Here is a 19773-nt window from a genome sequence, read left to right on the forward strand (position 1 = left end):
TTTGTAAAGAAAATTAATTTTAAGTTTTCTGTGTTTTATTTAGCTTTAAGCAACCAAAACAAGAACATACAGAAAACCTAAACAACCATACTTGCATTCATGTCAGTCCATAACAAAAAAACAATGTTAAGCAACACTTTTGAGCAGAAGCATAACATCCTGGAGTTCTTTATCAATATGCCATGTTTAATGAAAACAAGTTATCCAAAGAAATTTATCCACATCTTTAGACAGAAGAAAAATTTCTAAGTATCCGTATTTATTTTCATCAAGCATGCATACTGCTGTTTTGTATTCTAAAACCATACTTAACCACTTCTTTGGAAGATAAAACTGAAGCATAGTTTTAAAACACAAAACACAATTTCAGTTTTGTTACTCGATCAGGTACAGTTACTTGGTCAGTTACTTGACCAGTTACACGTACCTGATCAATGTTTTCTGCCAACATCAATGAAGGATGCTTTGTGCATCATAATCACTTATGCCAACAGAAAACCACAAAACATATGAGCTCTTTTACTTTACATTCTATCCAGATTCATCCTTGTAAGAAAATTAAGCTCTTGTATCTGTCAACTTTAACAACGTGTAAACAAAATCTGGGAGATTTCTGTTCTTCATACAATTTTACACAATCACAGATACAATACCATATCATCAATCAATTCAACATGCATATTCAAGCATAACCAAAATTGATTCGATTCCAAGAAACCATAGAACAATCAAGAAATTGTAAATTTCATCCGGTCACCATCTACTCTAGCCTAACGCACGCCGGGAATGCAACTAGGGTTCTTGGGCATAATCAAAAATTCAATTATCATGCTATGAATCAAAATCAATCTCACAGAGAAACCTGTTTTTGCTTTTTCTTCAATTTGCTGCTAAAGAAATCATAGCGGAAGCGTGAATTTTATAATTAACCAGATGCAGCAGTCGACTTAAGTAACTTACCTTGATCAGGTACCTGACCAGTTACTTGGTCAGTTACCTGGTCAGTTACTTACTTGGTCAGATACCTGACCAGTTACATGACCAGTGACTTGGTCAGTAACCTGATCAATTACTTGACCCGTAAAGCAAAAGACTCTTAAAAAATTTTATGTTTGTTTTGCAAAACCCTAAAACGATTTTTCATATTTGTGAGCCTATGCTCTGATACCAATTGTAAAACCATAGTTACATGCTCACAACATATGCACAACAATCATAAAAAGATCAAGGCTTACCTTCTGCAATTATTGTCATGGATTCCATCTTATGCAGCTGCTTAACTCGATCACTGAATGTGGTATTCTGTTACTTACCAACTTGCTTCTCAATGGACAGAACAATATGCAATAGTCGTGGTAGTAATCAGGGACCAATTCATCTGTATATATATGAGACTTAAACCTCAAGAAGCTTCCCATTAAAGCATTCCTTGTCGGTTTAGGTTTCACTATTAGATTCCTAATGTATCACAACTTGTAACCTTTCTTGTAGACTAAGCAATGGATTACTATCCTTAATGAATTGATACACTACTTTATTAAGTCACTAGTATTGATTCACTGTTTGTATCCATGTTAAACTAGGATTGATATTAAGCTAATCATCAATTACTTTATGATGATATGTGTTATGTCCATATTTGATCTTACACAAACAACGTTTAACATTGCTCTTCATTCCTCAAGATGTTAAGAGAATTGTTACGATTAGCAGAAACCGCAATGTATTGACAGCCGAATAGCCAAACTGATCACCTTCAATTGAAAGTCTGAAAGTATAGTAGGTGAAATACATCATTGTACATATTAACATTAATCGCCCCAGGCAAGTTCATGTATGCACAATTGCACACAAGTACAACAGAATGTTTTTTTGGTGAAAGAGTACCAAAAAGAGGTGCATACACATCATGTACAACAAAATATCAAGATCATCAAGCAAGAATTAAGAGGGCATATATACGAACATCGTTATTCCTGCCGAATCCACTGATCATTTCAGAATATACGTAGGGAAGATGAAGGTGTACTTGAGGGCTTTGCCACCATAATCTGAACACGTAGTACCTCATGAATAGCACCTCGATACAGCACTGCAAGAACCTCCTCTGCTCTTGCAAGTGCAACAGCTAACAATGTGAATTGATGAGAATGTAGTTCGTCATTCATGCGAATACCGTAACCGTTGGACCATTTGCCAAGCGTCCACCATTTAACACAAACTCGCCGCTCCGCTAACTTCCTAATTCTTAGTTCTTTCACAACACATTTGACCTGCCAATTATGTATTTCAATTACTAAAGGAATATACAATAAGCAGTTACAAACATGGGATTGGATAATGTTGTAATCAGATATTTCTTCAACCAGATATTACAAACAAGTTAATGTTGTTAATAACAGAGTATTCATGCAATTCAAAAACAGATAAAGGTATACGAAGAACAGGTTTGTAAATTAAATTCATAAGTAGACACAGAGGGAAAAACCACACACCGGCACTTTAAGCCAATTCATGCAGTAATGCAAACCGAGTAGGTTGATCTGCACACTAAGACTTGGCTTCAAAAGGAGCAATACTACATCCTCATATCCAAATCTCATCGCGTGCAGGTCTTCAATCGCCCTTTGATATTGTGCAACCTCAAGAGATCCATATATTGAGCATTTCTCCACATAATCGATCACCAAAGCAGCACTAGCAGCCTTATGATCGTGAACCTCCTCGTAAAAGGGCCTCCACCCCTGTAGTGCAATATAAGATTATAACTATACACTTGACTCCCGATTGTTAATACAAATGTAAACAAACAAACATGATGTGTTTTCCACTTTTCCTTTCTAAGCAATCATGGATATCTCATTAGGTATATATCGATCATCACCACAAGCTCAAATCTTTATACAACTAAATCATCTAAGTCACTAAAAAGTCAACAACATATGAAGGTCTGTTGATCATCAATAAATGAAAACAAATTTCTAGTACAGAAAATTGCAGATATCAGAAATAGGAAAGTGAACCATGAAAAGAATACTGTAAATTGAAGAAAGTAGTTAAAGTACCTTGTCCTTCGGCCTTCTGATTGCAGTGGAAGATGAAGACTCAGACTCAGACTCGTCTGAGAATTCCAGAGAAGCCCATCTCTTTTTTGCTAGAGACTCCCATAGGCAATCAGACCCACAAAGCTCCTTCCAACAACTACAACAACAAGCCAACGCACACAAATCCCACACCTTTGTTTCCAAAACAGAGCACAAAAACATCAACAAGTGCGGAAAATATAAAGAACCAAAAGAAATTGAAACCATCAAGGATCGTACCTCAAGTAACGAAGCAATTCTGAGGGCAATCTCGTCCGGGACTGGAAAAGAACCCATTTTCTGCTGCTTACATACGTCTTGTGCCTGAAAGCTTCGGTCTTTGGGTTGTTGCTGCCTCTCTTGTTTGTCAATTCGCATAAATGATGGGTGCTGCTGACGTTGGGGCATGTGGGTCTTCTCCGGTTTGGACCTCTTTGACATTGACATGGCGGTAGTAGTATTGCTCTAGGAACGACACGATACACGACGTGTTTCCGATTTCATACGACACCGAAACTCTTATCACATTCTTTTTTTCCCAGTTTTCACTGAAGGAGATGAATATGCAGATGGGGTGAAAAGGAAGGAGAAAGGTGTTCTTATACTTACGCCGAGGTATTTCTATCTTCCAAATGAAGAGAATGGAAAGGCTCAACTACCCCTCCACTAGAATTGAAATTTCAAAAGATAAACCTTCTAATTTTGTAAACAAAATAATTAACCTTTCTTTTAAATGTATACTTCGAAATAAGTAAATTTCAAAGTTTTTTTTTATGATAATACAATCAAAAACAGAGAAAAAAATAGTTATTTATGATAGGGAGAATTCCACAAATAGTCACTCAACTATGACTCATTCGACACTTTGGTCACTCAAGTTTCAAATATATTACTTTGGTCACTCAAGTATTACACTGTCATTTACAAAAGTCACTTCGTTGTGAAAAAAAATGCCCCTTGGGTGACTTTTGTGAATGACAGTGTAATACTTGAGTGACCAAAGTGATATATTTGAAACTTGAGTGACCAAAATGTCGAATGAGTCATAATTGAGTGACGAAAGTGACTATTCTCCCTTTATGATAAGATTTATATATATGAAAACCTGAGTTCCATTCAATTTTGAAAGAATCGACTCTCTCCATTGACAACTATTTTTAACAAATAAATTCATTATATTGAAATTTGACTGAAAAGTATGTTTTATTGAGTACGATTCTCTATTAACTGTTTAGGATATCATCAAGTTTTTACTTATTTCACCTAATAAAAACTTATCAACTAAAAAAATACCGATATTGAAGGCATCGATTTCCTAAAACAATGTAAGACATTTAGAATCGAGATTCATACAAATGTCAAAGTCGAAACTCTCATTTATAATTCAACTTCCGAATATGAAGGTCTTATGTCTAGATTTTGACGAAGTCATACTCCAACAAAATTTTGAAACAATCTAAACCCAAAATAGAGATTTTAAACTCTAAAATCTCACCATAAGTATTCAGAACGCTCTATAACATGATATGGAAAAAACATAGTTAGATAAGATAAAAGGCTCACTCTGTTTATACAAAATTCAACATATTTTTTTTGTTTTTTTAAACCCCACCCCACTCCCACCATTGATGGGGCTCGAACTCTTGACCTCTCATATGAGAGACCAAAGCCTTACCACCCCACCAAACACACACACACACACACACAACATGTCTATACTTGATTACTCACAAGTTTGAATTGGAAACAATATTAGGTTTGGCAAGTAAAACATCTAAGATGTCCATGAAGCAGATCTTTTTATAAGGGGCTTCATTTGCTTATCTTCCTCTAGTGATATCATCCCCAAATGAGAAGGGTCATCCAACATCATCTTCGCCACCAAGTAGCCTGCAATGGACCATGTTTGGAACTTACGTGCCTGCTTTCCAATGTACCTCCCCGACTTGCCATCATAGTACTCCGGCCAGTGGTCTCTCGACAACCGGCTTTCAGTCAGATCAATCGCACGCCTGGCAATTTGGGGACGTCCCGTCTTTATACATGCCGCTGTCAACAGCCATAGAAGCACTACAACCACAAATTAACATATTTCAATTTAAGTATAGTTGCAATGAGAACATATAATTTCATGCTCCGAAGCATGTGATGTTTTAGATTTTTTAACAATACGTAGAGCATGTTATGTTTCGGTCTTTCGGATATGTCTAAAAAACCAACCTGGCCAAGAGCCCCCATTGTGGTAACTCCACTTAGTGTTCTTGGGGTCACAGCCCGTGACAATTCGATACTCATGGCTTTCAATGGTAGGATAACAAATTTTCATAGGCATTTCTCCAACCAGCTCATCCCAACGTTCTTCAATAAGGTCCATTATGGCTGCAGATTGCTCAGGGGTTGCCAGAGACGACAGAATCGCCACACAATTACCCAAACAGAACCACCGGAAATCCATTCTCGCAGGGCTCACATTTCCGATGAAGTAGCCACCACGACTCGGCATGAAATCGAACACCCAATCCGGAAGCGAATCGGGCATTACATTGAACTTGTTCACTGCTGTGTGAGAATACTCCTCTGTTTTATAGCGATATATATCATTGAGCTGCTTCAGGTCCAGCCAGAAATAGCTCCGCATGTGAAAGCTCAAAGCATGGAGACGATCAGTTATCCTCTCTACAAATTCCTTACCCACATCGTCTTGCTTGAGCAGGAAGCAAGCACATCTCAGAGCCATGAAGAATAGTGCTTGTATTTCTATGGGGTACCCATACACGCCCTGTAAAAAAAAGTGCAAGAGAAACATTACACTAGTTAGAATAGTTATTTGAAATGCAAATTTAGTTAAGAGTAGTGCTAACCAAAATTTTATACCGAAATTCAGTACAGAATCTTAGTATAAAATGATGTAATATATAACACATCACAATGTCGAAAATTGGTGCATGACATTTGACATGGTATATGTCACATTATTTAGTACTCAAATTTAATATAAATATTTAAAATTTTAAGTTTTTTTTTTCTTTAATTAATGAACTAACCATTCTACGATCAATCATACAACATCCATCAGCACATAACAGAGTTGGGAAAGTGTCGAAGCCTTCGGATAGACAGAGGCTGAGAATGAGGCGAATACCGTTTTGGCATTCGGGCAGTTCGGCGAGTGAAGAGTCCCCGGTAGACTTTGTGTAAGCACGAAGCAATATGATCCACCAAAACCCTGAATCAACCGGAGCAACTCTTCCTATTGCACTCTCGCCAAAATCTGCAGTGATGGTATCATTGTTTCTTACTTGGTCGTGCTCTACTTTGAAACTGGCTGGCATTACCCCTGCTCCTAGCTTAAACTCATCGACTATTTTCTCCCATGATTGGAGGCGAAGCGTTTTCAGAAGAAAGTTCTTCACTATTTCTTCTTCCCCATTCATCAAAAAGGCCAATGCACTCGGGACAAAGTCTCTAACAAATACCTGCCGTTACTTTTATCAAGTCAATTTAGGATATATTCTTCATTGCTATTTGCTAATACAGAATCAGACACTTGAGGATAGCATAAAGCCACGATGAAATGGAAATTGGGAGAGTATAAACTTGAAACCAAAACTGAAAAGTAGACCAATTAGTCATGAAACATGATATCTATGACCCTTACTTGTCACTAACATGGTTGCTAATCAAGGTAATTAACATCAACCTTATGAAGTTAAACACAAAAAGAAAAATGTTTGCAGCAACCCTTTTGTCAAATTGCTATTGTAAATTTGTAAAACCCTTGATATATCATTTAGGGGGAGAGTATCTAATGAGGACCACTTAAATGAGAACTTCATGATGATTTTTTTGTGAGACTCATTTTTCGATAACATTTTTGCAAATCAACCGTTAAATATTTAGAGACTCATATGTAAATCATTGATGTATTTTTTCAACCAATTGAAAATCGTTAATGCATTCATAATCGTGATTTATTGTTTATAAATATGAATGGTTCAGGTTTCACAGATTTGGTTTGCCTATTGATTTGATCTAGTTCGGTATTTTAACGATTAGCAATTTGAAAGAAATTTTTCAGAAGTGATCTACTCATACATAGATAAACATCTAACGGTTAATTTGCTGTAATGTAATCGAAAAGTGAGTCCCCCAAACTGTTGATTAGAAAGTCTTCAGTGTAATGTGCTCATTAGAAGCTCTCCTATCATTTTAGAGTGCACATTGCCCAGAAAAGAGAACTCGTAATATTTTATTAGAGCATCCAACTCAATACCAACATGATTTTAGATGTTATCATACAAGTCTTTAAATTTAATTTCCAATGTGAGATTCTATTCTCTATGTAAAAAAGAAAAAAGACGGAGAAGAATTAATGAATTAACCTGATCATAGTTAAGTTGTTCAACGGAACTGTCGACTGCAGCAAGAGTCCCAACAGGCTGGCCGCGAAAGTGAACAACAGAGCGCCTCAAGGTCTCCCAAGCATCGGAAACCATGAAATGCGAGTCATAGCATGACCTAGGCGTGGCAGTGTTCAAAACTGACGAGGACATATACTCGAGGTGTTCAATGTTTGACATTTCACTGAATGACCTTTCATCAAAGGACCTCTTCCTCTCCACATTTATTGTTTTAGGTCTCTCCAGCAACTTGAGAATTTCGGAGTCTCCGATGTCAAAGATGCTGCCGGCAGCCTCATGACTACTTCTTACACTTCCATTTTCCGCTGCGGCAGTCGGAGACATGTCGATCCTCAAATATCTGCAGGTTTGCAGATTTCCATTGATCAATAGGAACAAAGTTATGGGAAATTATATTCTGTTAAACATGGATTATACAGTTCTTCTACAAAATTCATATGCTTACCAAAAACGAGAGAGAGAGAGAGAGGGGTTACTCTAAGTCTCTAACAGCATATACTTATGCCTTCTCTGAAGTGAAGTTGGGTGCTTAATATACAGGTATATATATATCGGTTGGTATCTCGGGAAATCCGATGTACTGCTTGGGAGTTACCCCACATTTTGTCTTTCATTTTATCCTAATTCAGATCAGTGAATATATGTCACACTCGCTACAAATTACAAAAGTCCAAAGGCTGATAATTGGAAACAAATTAATTCAGATTTTTAATTATGTTTTCTTTTCTACACTTCAAAGAGGTTGCTTCCCAGTTTTTCTTCATTTTCTTAACTCTATGGCTTCATTAAGAGGTAAGCAACCATTTTCGGGGAATAATATGGATTGGAGGGGCAGCTAAGTTGAAGAACCTCTGTGAGTCAAATCTTGGTATTAATTTGGGGGGAAGAAAACGTACATGATTGGTAGCATGGAAAGTAAAGTTAGGATATCGTCATTTAAGGTCATAATTTTGACCTCTTGTTCTAGTCTTGTATTGCCCGAGATAGCATAGTTACCTTTGATAGTTCTATGTATTCCTTTTCCATTTTTTAAATAAAAAGACTCTATAAGGAAAACTTTAAATATCATCTGCAATTGTGCAAGTTGAGTAAAGAGGATAAAAGAATAGAGCAAGAGTATGATTTTGCAATTGTTTTTCGTTGATAATGTGAACATCTTATTGCGTTACCAAGAGTAAGGGCGAGTGTCTTGTACTCTTCTTCAACACTAGACCCGAAAAGAGTTGATTGCTTTTAGAAAACCCCTTGGCCTTTTCCACTAAATACGTAGAAGCCAGTAAGGCAGTAATGGACCATGCACTATCGAAATACCTAGTCCTTGACAACAGAGAAGTTGGTTAACCCGTTAGGCCAAGGACCAACATAATAATTTCTGAAATCGTAAGATTCATTTTACAGCCTAGAGATCCACGATAATGAGAGTGCGCATGAACAAACAACTGAAATTGATTGCGTAATTTTATTCACGTCCTATTTTTTTTTTTTTGGTCTAACTCTAAATTGCATCACCACTTTTGCTTTTCTCTCATCCTCACGCTATGAACTCGTTTCATTCTTTTGGGCCTTTGCGTTGGGCCCTTGTTCAAAAGAAAACAAACGCAAAAAGAAAAGATTTACAAAAACACAAATGTACCGCTTCACTCTTAAATTTTGACCGTTGATCTATTACTTCTCTGTTCAAGTGTTCAACACTCTTCAAAACACTTCCAAGTTCCCAACGGTCTTCTTCTTCCACTCTGCTTCGCTCCTCGTAAAGATTCAATCTTTCACTTCTAATCTTCTATCTGAGTTCTCTTCAGAAATGGGTACCGTAACTCGCTCTAAATCGTCGTCGGAAAGTCAAAATTGGGAGCACATATTCAACGCCATGGTCCAGATTTTACAGGAGCAGCAGTCCAAGCTGGAGACGATGGCCAAAGAGCGCAAAATGCTCGCCGATCGGATCAGAACGGAACACGACAAGTGGGCCTTCAGCGTCAGCCAATTGCAAGATCAAATTTCCCAGGTAAATTCATTTCCCCCAATTCAAATTAGGGTTTTGAAATTCTCGGTTTTGGGGGAATTCGCTGAAAACTGGTCCGGTTTTCTTGTGATTTGTGGTGTAGTTGGAGGCGGATTTGGTTACGCAAGAGAAGGGTGGTGTGGTTGAGGTGGCCAAATTGGAGTTGCTTCTGGGCTTGAAGGAAAGAGAGGCTGTTCTCTTCAAATTTCAAAAAGGTACATACTTTAGTTTTTTTTTTTTTTTTCATTTTTTTTTTTTTGTTGTTGTTGTTGTGGTTTTACTATAGTTCTGCTTCCAAAGGATAGAGAAATTGGAATTAATTTGGCTAACAATGTCTACTTAAGCTACTAAGTTGTGTTAGTTTTCGATCTTATTTGGATCAAAATTGAGTGTTCTACTTGTTTGTAAGTGTGTGATTTCCTCATTGTTTATTGGTCTTTTTGTATCCAGAGGATATAAAGAGGGACTTGGACGATTTTATAAGATGGGTTGAATTACACGCCAAAGAATCCTCTGATTCGAAGGTACATATAACTACCTTCCTCATTTCTATTGCAATTTCGTGTTGGTTTCTGTCCGAGTATTGTTCTAAGATCTTAATTAATCATAGGTAGGTGGGGAGAGCAGTAAACGAAAAGGAAGAAATAATAGCAATACAAAGTTGTCCAAAACTATTAATGAAGAAAAGCGGCTTTCTAAAGGTGTGGATGATGATCTGAGAAAGTTACAGCAGGAATATGATAAGCTTGCTTTGGAAAAGAAAACTGAGGTATCTGCACTCTTGGCTCAGAAGCAATTCGTGTGGAATCAGTATAATCTTTTGGAAAAAGACTACACCAGTAAACTAAAGAGTAAGCAGTCTGAAGTTGACCAGGCTGATGAAAAGATACAGGCTCTTCTTGCCAGTATGGAGCAATTACAGTCCTCAAACAAAGAAAAGGATGATAAGATTGCATCATTAGAGACTGATTTCACCAAGCTGAAGGAAGAAAATTCCAAAGTTTTAAGGGAACTGGAGTCGTTAAGAAAGTCTGCAAGTGCTTCCACGACTCCTGTTTTGAACCACTGTTCAGCGGGAACCAGAGCATATAACTTGAGAGGCAAAAATAGTGCTCTTGATAGAAGTATTGTGACAGTCAAGAAAGAGTCGTCTGCTGTACAACTTACTGATCCTCTTAAGAACACCAAAATGGTACTTTTACTGTCAATACTATTTGTTTCCCCCTTGAAATTTTTAGCTTCTGTGATACATCTGCTAGTGGCTTTGACTCAATAGTACTTTGATGGCTCGATTCTCCTGAACTGTGGGAAGAAAGAATCTTTCACTAAAACAGTAAAACTATCATATATGATTTTCTTGGTTAGGTTGAAGAATGAAGCATCATTTATTGCACTTATAAATTTCTTGAAGTTAATTGGTTTGTGTAATGGCGTTTCAATGTTACTGGCTCACTTTGTTTAGACAAGGGGTTTTGCTAATATTATTGCACACAGGATATTAGAAAATCAAAAGCTACTTGCTAGTCTTTGTATGCTTGTTGCCCTGTAATCTAACTCCATTTGTTTGTTTCTGGATAACCAGGGGAGGAGCAGTTCAAAGAGAAATGGAGATGATGTTATAATAACTGAGGGAACTGTAAAGTTGTTCTCGTCCAGCTTTAAAGTACCAAAAGTGAAGAGTCATTGTCCTGCATCTGGCAAATCTTCGACATCATCTTCCAGAGGGGGGTAGATTGTAATGTGTTTTGTTCTGGACAACTCTTCAGACAAGCCTAAGGCTTGTGTTGTGTTGTCCTCTTCATTTGTAGGCATTGATTTGGTTTCATGTAAAGTATGTGTTGATTTTAGGGTTTAGGGCAAGCTCTGTCAGCTTGCGGCCTGTAAGATTGTAGCTTTTGGATCTGTCATAGATGACAGAGAGTATAGCTTTGGGAATGCAACATGATTGTAATTGCATCTATATATGTTGTCTTGCACATTTATGGTGTAAATTCCCACCATGGCAACAACTTTGTAGTTTCTCTCAGCTATTCCATTACCTTATTCTATGACTTGATTTAGTTAAGATCCACCAGTTGTTGGATCCTTTGAGTGAAAGACCTCTAAGCATGTGTTTGTTTTTTAGTTTCATGTCATTTTCCAATCTTTCTTCTGTTAATACATAATATCAATAATGTTACAAGTTCTAGACAAAAGATATGGAGAGCAAGACTACATATATATGGTAAAGCTTCAAGATGCGTACAAAAGTTCATGGCTAGTTCAAAGTTCAAACATAGAAACAATAAAAGCACAACAAGAGGGCATTCAGTGTAGCATGGACAATAGTGAGAACAGCATTACATTGAGGCTTGAATTGAATTGAAGGACACGTATTACAGATTCAGTCCATTTCTTCTGAGAGTTTTGTCACAATGGAGTATCATAAAGAAGGCTCGAGAACCACCTACTATGAACCTGAAGAGCCCCAAATCGGAGATGGTTGCCGGATGGAGCGAGCGCGAGGGTCCTCCTATGCTGATATATTGCTAGATGAAATCTCGGAGGTAAAAACCAACTTCACTGTAGAAAGTGAAATTGGCGTTTTGGTTTTGGGGTTTTGGTCCTCCTCTGTTGTCTTTTATGTGTAGATGGAGGAGAAATGGAGGGCGGTAAGCATGGAAGCTCGGCTGAGGCCACCTAATTAGCCGCGTTTGAAGCAAAGAGTGGCACATCGATCTGAATAAACTCAAAAACGGTGAATTATATTTTCCCTTCTTACTATCGTAAAGAAGAAGCAGAACACGAAGAAAGTTCTGAATTTGAGTAGTGTCGTATGTGAATTTGGATAACAATGTCACCTATTTAAGCAACTAAATTCTGTTAGTCAGTTGCAGTACAAATTATAAGAACTTGTACAAATACTCATGGACAAAATAGAAATCCAAATAACACACTCCATGCACATAATTTTTTCACGGAATAATAACACCATGAACTACTGCAATACCAAAATCAGAGTACATGAAGAGGTTGTAAACTCAAAACTACTTGTACTAGCCCTGTAACAAAAACAGACTCAAAAAGCTGGTTGATAATAAACCAACTAAATAGCACGCCAGTGCGGCCACCACTTGGACTGAAAATAAGACTGATAGGAGACCAACATCAGCATGAGCCCCAGGAACAAACTAACCCCCCAAGGCGACGCGCCGGACTGAGCATTCACCACCTTCTCATTCGTCGTCGGACTCATAAACCTCCCATACTTGGTCATGTAGTAGGCCAGGAATATCAATATCATAGGCAAAAACAAGAGAAAAAGATTGAAACTAGCTTGGGTCTTATACATCTGGGCCCTGTAATTTGAGTAGGACGAAAGGTACAATAACAACACGACTATCCCAACTAGGGCAATCAGAGGAGAAGGAGGTACAGACATGGAGGCTAGGGTTTGCTCTCTCCAGCCTAGCTTCCCTGATCCCTTTCTTTCAATCACAGAGGACTCCATTAGAAACGAAGTATATATATATATATATATATATATCTCTCAACTTCTATAATTCAGGCTTAATTTTCTCCTAGTGTTAAATGTGACTTGAGGTGGTGTAGTATATATAGTAGAGAGAGTTGGTCGTGCTGGGAAATAGAGCTTTAGCTTCTTGTGTTAGTCTCATATATTATATCTATCTGCTTTGGCATAAGTTCTGTTTTTGAAAACTCTATCCACAACCGCCCTTTCCGTTCAATTTTCTTTGGACATATGCCCTCCGAGTAAAGATTGATACGAAAATGAGATTAGACTGTGTCAAATATAGAAATGACGCGTACACAGGAAAGGAATGAATATATTCTTATTTCTCGGTTGCAGATCTTCAAGGAAAGTTTGGATATGCTGTTATTTGCTGTGATGCAAAACCAATCAATGACTTTGGGTATATACCCATTATGGAAATCTTGAGAATGAGGAAAGATCATCTCAGTTAACTGTTGCTACAATTTTATCTTGTAAATTAGGAATGATAATGGGGAGGGTCGGAACGGGAGACAACAAACTTAAATGTTATAAAATGTTGAGATGGGAAATGAAGTCCATCTTGTCCCAAAAAAAAAAAAAAAATTTCATCTTTGTTCCACCACTGTTATTATATATTTAGATTTCCTGACCTCATGTTTTTTGGGATTAGGTTCTTAAATCTGCCTAAAGTCGATTAAAATAAATTTATAATAACTCAATACACAAACTACAAAATTATTGTCAGATGACGATATATATAACGTATAGTGTGGATAAATATCGAGTAAAATCATAGAAATTTTTTAATGAAGAATACAATGATCAAAATGAAAATTGTAGCGCTTCGAGAGGGCTTGTCCCACCTTTCTCTCATGACCTTTCAATCTCTAATTGTTGAAGGGGATTTCAAACTTCTTATTGATGCTCTCAATAACCGTATCTCAATCCCTTAAAAAATACAGTTTTGCTATCCAAGAAATTAAAGGGTGGCTCGTTTTGCTTCCATCTCCATTTGTCATATTTGGTTAGAAGTCAATTTCTTAGCTGGTAGTCTAACTAATTCAAGTCACTCTTCTCTCTCCCTCTCCCTTTGGTTTTCTCAGCCTCCTTATCTTTGAGCACCGTCTTCCAGTTTGATCTATTTGGAGGTGGTTGTGCTCCTGATTTTGGTCTATAAGTTTCTTTTGTTGCATAAAAAAAAGGGATAATGATAAAAAAAGGTCATTTTGAAGTGCCTTATTATAATTCAAACAGCACAAATGTCCCGATGATAATTAAGGTCACATGTTCACGTTCTACCACTGTACTTCAATTTAATTACAAAACTGCCACCGTCAGTTTTCTCTGGCGGTTTGTAAGAGGTAGACTAAAACGGCACTATTGTTTCGTCTTCTCCACATTACTTCGGAAATTCAAACCTCAAAAAACCGCTCAAACCTACTCCGAAATAGAGAAATATTAATCTCCGGCGGCCACATTCTTAGACACATACCTTCTCCGACGACTGTTTTGCTCAACGGTGAAGCAGCGCCGACTCTGAAAAGTACTTCACAGAAAAAGCCCCAAATTTTAGGGATTTGAAGAATTGCAGAACTCGAATCGTCTACCTCGACCGGGTAATCTTTCAGCCTTGATTCTCAGAAACTTCTCTTACTTAATTTCGAGTCATTGATATAGTATTTAGTTTTGGAATTATAAGTCGAATATAATATAATTATTTCTGCATTTGATTCTGAAACAAAACAATTCGATTCAAAGTTTTGGTTTGAGTGAAGATTTAAAGCTTTTTTGAGTGGAGATGATCAATGATTGTCTTCAAATTTTAGTTTGATGCTGTAACATAGCCAGTGACATAGGCTACTGACTGGGTATCATTTGATTTTGGAGGGACTCTGTTTCCATTTTGGTGTGATTTGATACAGAGACATGGACAGTAACATAACAATTTATATGGAGATAATGACTGTGTGTCATGCTGTTTAGGCTTTAGGCTTTACTTGAATGGAAATTCTGCTAGTGCAAATACATATTTTATAGGCTCAGATAATGAAACTGGCCAGTGAGGTCACTGGCCAGGTCGCTAGACAAGTCAAAGGCCAGATAAGTCACTGGAAAATGCCAACTCATTGGCAACGTGTGTTAAACTCCTGTCAATGATCATGTAACTGATCATGTAACTGGCCATGTAACTTACAATGCATGCAACTTATCATGTCACTGACCATGTAATTGACGTTGTAACTTACAACATATGTAACTGGCCAAGTAACTGATCATGTAACTGACGTTGTCATTGAAATGAGCTGTAACTGACCATGTAACTGATCATGTAACTTACAATATATGTATCTGGCCAAGTAACTGACTACGTAACTGATTATGTAACTGCAAACTCAATGCTAACCTTCTTATTTTTTCAACAGAATTTAAACATCAGAAATGGCAAGAACAAAAAGAAAAGAAAGGGAACCAAGCGATGATGACGAAGACTACCAAGAGGTGGAATCAGAAGATGAAGAACACGATCGAACGATACACAGAAAGAAGAATTCGAAGAAGAGCTTGAAGAAATCAAAAAAAAGGAGACAGGAAGAAACAGAAGAAGAAGAACCATCACTGAAGCAGATTCTCAAGAAGAGCTTGAAATCAAAAAAAAAAAAGACAGGAAGAAACAGAAGAAGAAGAAAAAGTAGAACAATCACCAAACAAGGGTTCCTCTTTGGTGCTATTTCAAAAAACTGAAGCAGCACCAAAGAGGAAGAGAAATGTGAAACCAGGACATGTGCAGTACAGGTGCACATTAATAAGTTTCTTGAACACAATTAAAGATAACAAGAAGAATCTCAGTGCAAGAACATTAGATTTGCTCAGGCAGTCACCATTTGGAAATATTGTCGATGCATTCCATGGTGGCTACATAGAGGAGAAGTCAGCCAAGAAATCTGATGATTTCATTACACTCCTCCTGCAGGCCTACGACCATGAAACTGACCTCTTCTTCTTTGGAAAGAAGAAATTCAGGATCTCGACAAGAGATATTTCAAAGATCCTAGGAATGCCAGAAAAAGGTGACTTGGTCCCAAAGACTTCTGAGGGTGCATATCAGTCCGACTTTGTCCAGCAGTTTTTTTCAAACACAGCGAGAATTAACAAGAAAGCCGTGGAGAAAGCTCTGCAAGATGCGCTGAAAGACAATCCAACAACAGAGGATGGGATTGAGAAGAAGGACAAAAATGTGGCAAGATTAATCTTGCTGGACTTGTCCATCAAGTTTATGTTCCCAAACGCAGGAGGAACAATTTCATGGGACTACGTCAAAGCCTGCGAAAATTTGGATAAGATCGGATCTTATGACTGGGCAAGGGAAGTTGGAAGCTTCTTAAAAAAGTCTATAAAGACTTTGAAAAAGAAAAAGGAGTCAAGCAGCCCATATGGTAATACGGGGGGCTGCGTTCTGATAATACTGGTAAGTTACTGTCAGACTGAGATGTAACTGGTCAAGTCACTAATCAAGACAAACTGCATGTCATTCGTCAAGTCACTATGACTAATTTTTTTTTGTTTTTTGTGCAAGCAGTACTGGTTCTGTCAAAAGACTGGAAAAATCAAGCCAATATCTGGAAGGGAGAACGAAGATCATGGGATGAGAAAATGGGACATCCAGAAGCTGATACAAAATTGGACAAGTTTTAACAGCTTGAAAAAACTAGAGGTATTTTCTTCTCTGTCAAAGTAGTTGTCACTGGCCAAGTAACTATCTTGGTTAAAAGTCACCGATTAAGTCACTATCACACTGCATGTCAATGGCCAATTCACACTTCATGTCACTGGCCTTCATAACTGTTGTAAACATGTCATTGCTCATGTCACATAGCATGTCACTGACATATTGAATATGTTTCTTTCAGAAAATCTTTGAAAACCTGAAGGAGGATAGAGAGGAATCAGAATCCGAGGAAGAGGAGAATAGATCAGATGAAGCAAAGACAGTTCCGGAAGGAGAGGAAAAAGGAACTGATGATCAGAATTGTGAAAACAAAGAAGATAACCTACAAGTTGAGGTGGCTGAACAGGAAACAACTTCAGAAAAAAACAAGTGGGAGAAAGAGCTTCAGAAAAAGGAGGAGGAGATAAGATATATCACTGTGGAGAAAGATAATTTAAAGACAAAACTGAACGAAAAGGAACAGGAACTAAGGAAAATCACGGAGGACATGATGAATCTGGAGGAACGAAATGCTACACTTGTGACCGACAATTTCTGCCTTGCATCATCGGTGAAGGAGTTAGAGATAAAATTGAAGGAATTGGAGCAAATGTTGAACCAAAAGACTCACACCTCAACAGCACCTCAGCAGCACAGCTCCCCACCACCTACCTCTGCAGAAGAAAAAAATGAATCAAATGGTGCTGCATCTAAGGCTGCTGAAAACGCAGAAAATAAAGATCAATCGACTGTTGAGGAAGCTCAGTCCCATGGCATCTGCACAGTCGAAGAATGTGCAGCAGCAGCAGCAGCTCAATCTCCACCTCACTGCACAGTGCAAGAAGAAACTCAATCGACAACTCCATCGCAAAAGGACTCACTGTTCCAGAGCCCCACAGTCTGCATGCTCACAGTCGAAGAAATGGAAAAACAACCTGACATGTTTCAGATAGTAAAAAGTCTTGTAGCTGCGCGTGGCCTTCCTCTTTGTACGTTGAGCCCAGAGAAAGAGCAGAAGACACCAGAGGAGAACAAAAAAGGAGAGTTAACAATGCGCCTTACAGAGCAACATTCTGGTGAAACTGTATCATCAATGGGTCTCTACTCTTACGTTGTGAGATTAAAGAATAGGAGAAGAATACAGAAAAAGGACAACATTTACTGGTGGGGGGATGTGAAAGCAAAACGAAAGAAGAAAGCAAAGGAGATTGAAGAGAGATTGAAAGAGGCTGAAAAGAAAGAAAAAGAAGAAAAAGAAAATGAGATGAAGGCCTCACTGCCAGATGCTGAACGTAAAAGGCTAGAACAGATGGTAGCACAACAGAAGTTGGATGATGTACCAGAGGATGTTCGGGAAGCAATAAGACAGATGGACGCTGCAGAAAATGCACAAATCAATAAAGAGCAAGAAGAGAAGCAGCTACCTCCTGAGGTCGTAAACTGGGAGGAGAGCAAAGTATACAATTTTATGGACCAGGACACCAAGAGGAGAGTCCAGAAATATTGGCAAAATGCACCATCAGGGTAATACTTTAATTAAGTCAAAATTCTATTTTAAACTTATTGTCACTGGCCAAGTAACTGTTTATGTAACTATCAAAGTAACTGGCCAAGACGAAAGTTCTATTTTAAACTTATTGTCACTGGCCAAGTCACTGTCCATGTAACTGACAAAGTAACTGGCCAAGTAAAGTCGCTGGCCAAGTCACTGTCCATGTAACTGTGGAAGTAACTGGCCAGGCCAAGTCATTGGCCATGTGATTGTTAAATAAACGACATCACTATCTATGTTACTTACACTATTCATTCTTTGCAGAGTATACTTCTGGGATGGAAGACAGTATGGAGCACAAGTTTCAAGACAGGATTTAAAAGACATGATCATGGACGAACCGATAGCAAGCAATTGCATCGAATGTTATGGAATTCTCTTGACTGATCAGCTGTTGGAGAAAGAATCACAAGGCTTGGATGTCCCAACTTTTATGAATCCCTTGTGCTGGGTAAGTAGTGGAACGATTATCAATCTACAATCAAAGCAAATGATTCTTAATTGATAATAACTTGTCTTCTTTTTTTCTTACAAACAGAATTCTGCAGAAAATTTGACGGTGTATTATGTACATCTGTACCTATGCGAACCACTGTTCCAGAATCTGGCAAGATCCAACTATATATTGTTCCCAATCTCACATGAATCAGGATTTCATCATACACTGCTCATTTTTGACAAGGAATTAAAGAACTGGTACCACTGTGATTCAAAAAGACCGAAAAAATCATCAACTAGAAAATCCTTTAAAAATGTACAAAAAATGGTATGGAACACTTTCGTCATACTAATTTCATATATTTAATTTAAGCAGAAAGCATATTATTGATTATGTTGCGATGTTGGAAATGCAGGTTGACATGGTAGAACTTTGGATGACAGCAGTAAAAGAACAAGCCGATGACATGCTGGAACAGGGATGCAGAATGAAATTTGATGAAAAGAACAGTTCAGAAGAAGAACTGAAAATGATGGAAGTTCCATTGACTGAAACCGAGAGAGAAAGCATAAAGTGGATCAAGAATAACTATAAAACAAAAATGGCAGTGACAGAACTCAAAGACAACCCTCAGCAAGGAGAAGATTCGTAAGTACACAGCTCTTTAAAAATGTCAATATAATCATTATAAAGTTCAAATTCATTTACTTCAATTTTTATATGATGAACAGATTGGATTGCGGACTTTTTGTAATGTACACAATGGAGAAAATTTCAAAAAAAGGGAGAGTTCCAAAGAAGCTCACAAAGGATGATATTTTGAAGTTTAGAGCTCATGTTGTAAAGTCATTTGCAGAAAGTAGGCACAGCTGGAACTCAACACATGAAGAATCGTAGAAATTTGTTTGTTTAGTTCAGCAAATATACTTGTATGGATCTTTTTATTCAAGTTTAATGCATCTTCTGAATTCATAGGGCAAGTCACTGACTATGTAAATATGAAAGACGCATATAATTGAAAGTGTCATTGTTAAATTCACTACTGCCCATTATGTAACTGCTTAAGTCACTGGC

General features: G+C 37.6%; 5 protein-coding genes across 5 annotated transcripts; 2 read left to right on the top strand and 3 right to left on the bottom strand.

Annotated features, from left to right (window-relative positions):
• Nucleotides 1-1724: 1724 nt before the first annotated feature.
• LOC133738506 (uncharacterized) lies at nucleotides 1725-3680 on the bottom strand. The gene is made up of 4 exons (XM_062166064.1): nucleotides 3324-3680; nucleotides 3066-3236; nucleotides 2496-2744; nucleotides 1725-2273 (listed from the first exon to the last, which is right to left on the bottom strand). Exons 1-4 carry the CDS (start codon nucleotides 3528-3530, stop codon nucleotides 1998-2000), a joined length of 903 nt encoding a protein of 300 aa, XP_062022048.1. The 5' UTR covers nucleotides 3531-3680; the 3' UTR covers nucleotides 1725-1997.
• Nucleotides 3681-4625: 945 nt separating this feature from the next.
• On the bottom strand, nucleotides 4626-8003 carry LOC133740549 (probable alkaline/neutral invertase D). The gene is made up of 5 exons (XM_062168506.1): nucleotides 7950-8003; nucleotides 7466-7844; nucleotides 6128-6559; nucleotides 5304-5862; nucleotides 4626-5153 (listed from the first exon to the last, which is right to left on the bottom strand). Exons 2-5 carry the CDS (start codon nucleotides 7826-7828, stop codon nucleotides 4858-4860), a joined length of 1650 nt encoding a protein of 549 aa, XP_062024490.1. The 5' UTR covers nucleotides 7829-7844; nucleotides 7950-8003; the 3' UTR covers nucleotides 4626-4857.
• A 1167-nt stretch (nucleotides 8004-9170) lies between these two features.
• On the top strand, nucleotides 9171-11554 carry LOC133740550 (uncharacterized). The gene is made up of 5 exons (XM_062168507.1): nucleotides 9171-9509; nucleotides 9610-9721; nucleotides 9957-10030; nucleotides 10117-10698; nucleotides 11089-11554. Exons 1-5 carry the CDS (start codon nucleotides 9306-9308, stop codon nucleotides 11236-11238), a joined length of 1122 nt encoding a protein of 373 aa, XP_062024491.1. The 5' UTR covers nucleotides 9171-9305; the 3' UTR covers nucleotides 11239-11554.
• An 870-nt stretch (nucleotides 11555-12424) lies between these two features.
• Nucleotides 12425-13108, bottom strand: LOC133738816 (uncharacterized). Its single transcript, XM_062166471.1, has one exon. It carries the CDS (start codon nucleotides 12994-12996, stop codon nucleotides 12592-12594), a length of 405 nt encoding a protein of 134 aa, XP_062022455.1. The 5' UTR covers nucleotides 12997-13108; the 3' UTR covers nucleotides 12425-12591.
• A 4864-nt stretch (nucleotides 13109-17972) lies between these two features.
• Nucleotides 17973-19596, top strand: LOC133737933 (uncharacterized). Its single transcript, XM_062165392.1, has 5 exons — nucleotides 17973-18232; nucleotides 18525-18711; nucleotides 18799-19026; nucleotides 19115-19347; nucleotides 19431-19596. The coding sequence occupies exons 1-5, from the start codon at nucleotides 17973-17975 to the stop codon at nucleotides 19594-19596; spliced, it is 1074 nt and encodes a 357-aa protein (XP_062021376.1).
• Nucleotides 19597-19773: the final 177 nt, after the last annotated feature.

The sequence above is a fragment of the Rosa rugosa genome, chromosome 3, assembly GCF_958449725.1.
Source record: "Rosa rugosa chromosome 3, drRosRugo1.1, whole genome shotgun sequence".
Classification (NCBI taxonomy): Eukaryota; Viridiplantae; Streptophyta; class Magnoliopsida; order Rosales; family Rosaceae; genus Rosa; species Rosa rugosa.

Bases quoted from the DNA above. Each gene is read 5' to 3' on its own strand.
- LOC133737933 (XM_062165392.1), top strand. From the start codon at position 17,973: ATGAAGGCCTCACTGCCAGATGCTGAACGTAAAAGGCTAGAACAGATG. The intron at 18,712-18,798 runs GTAAGTAGTGGA...TCTTACAAACAG, and splicing joins TTATGAATCCCTTGTGCTGG to AATTCTGCAGAAAATTTGAC. The intron at 19,027-19,114 runs GTATGGAACACT...TTGGAAATGCAG, and splicing joins TTAAAAATGTACAAAAAATG to GTTGACATGGTAGAACTTTG.
- LOC133738816 (XM_062166471.1), bottom strand. From the start codon at position 12,996: ATGGAGTCCTCTGTGATTGAAAGAAAGGGATCAGGGAAGCTAGGCTGG.
- LOC133740550 (XM_062168507.1), top strand. From the start codon at position 9,306: ATGGGTACCGTAACTCGCTCTAAATCGTCGTCGGAAAGTCAAAATTGG. The intron at 9,510-9,609 runs GTAAATTCATTT...TTTGTGGTGTAG, and splicing joins TGCAAGATCAAATTTCCCAG to TTGGAGGCGGATTTGGTTAC. The intron at 9,722-9,956 runs GTACATACTTTA...TTTTGTATCCAG, and splicing joins TCTCTTCAAATTTCAAAAAG to AGGATATAAAGAGGGACTTG.
- LOC133738506 (XM_062166064.1), bottom strand. From the start codon at position 3,530: ATGTCAATGTCAAAGAGGTCCAAACCGGAGAAGACCCACATGCCCCAA. The intron at 2,745-3,065 runs GTACTTTAACTA...ATTGCACTACAG, and splicing joins TCAGAAGGCCGAAGGACAAG to GGGTGGAGGCCCTTTTACGA. The intron at 2,274-2,495 runs GTGTGTGGTTTT...CATAATTGGCAG, and splicing joins TGAATTGGCTTAAAGTGCCG to GTCAAATGTGTTGTGAAAGA.
- LOC133740549 (XM_062168506.1), bottom strand. From the start codon at position 7,828: ATGTCTCCGACTGCCGCAGCGGAAAATGGAAGTGTAAGAAGTAGTCAT. The intron at 5,863-6,127 runs GTTAGTTCATTA...TTTTTTTTACAG, and splicing joins GTATGATTGATCGTAGAATG to GGCGTGTATGGGTACCCCAT. The intron at 5,154-5,303 runs GTTGGTTTTTTA...TTGTGGTTGTAG, and splicing joins CAATGGGGGCTCTTGGCCAG to TGCTTCTATGGCTGTTGACA.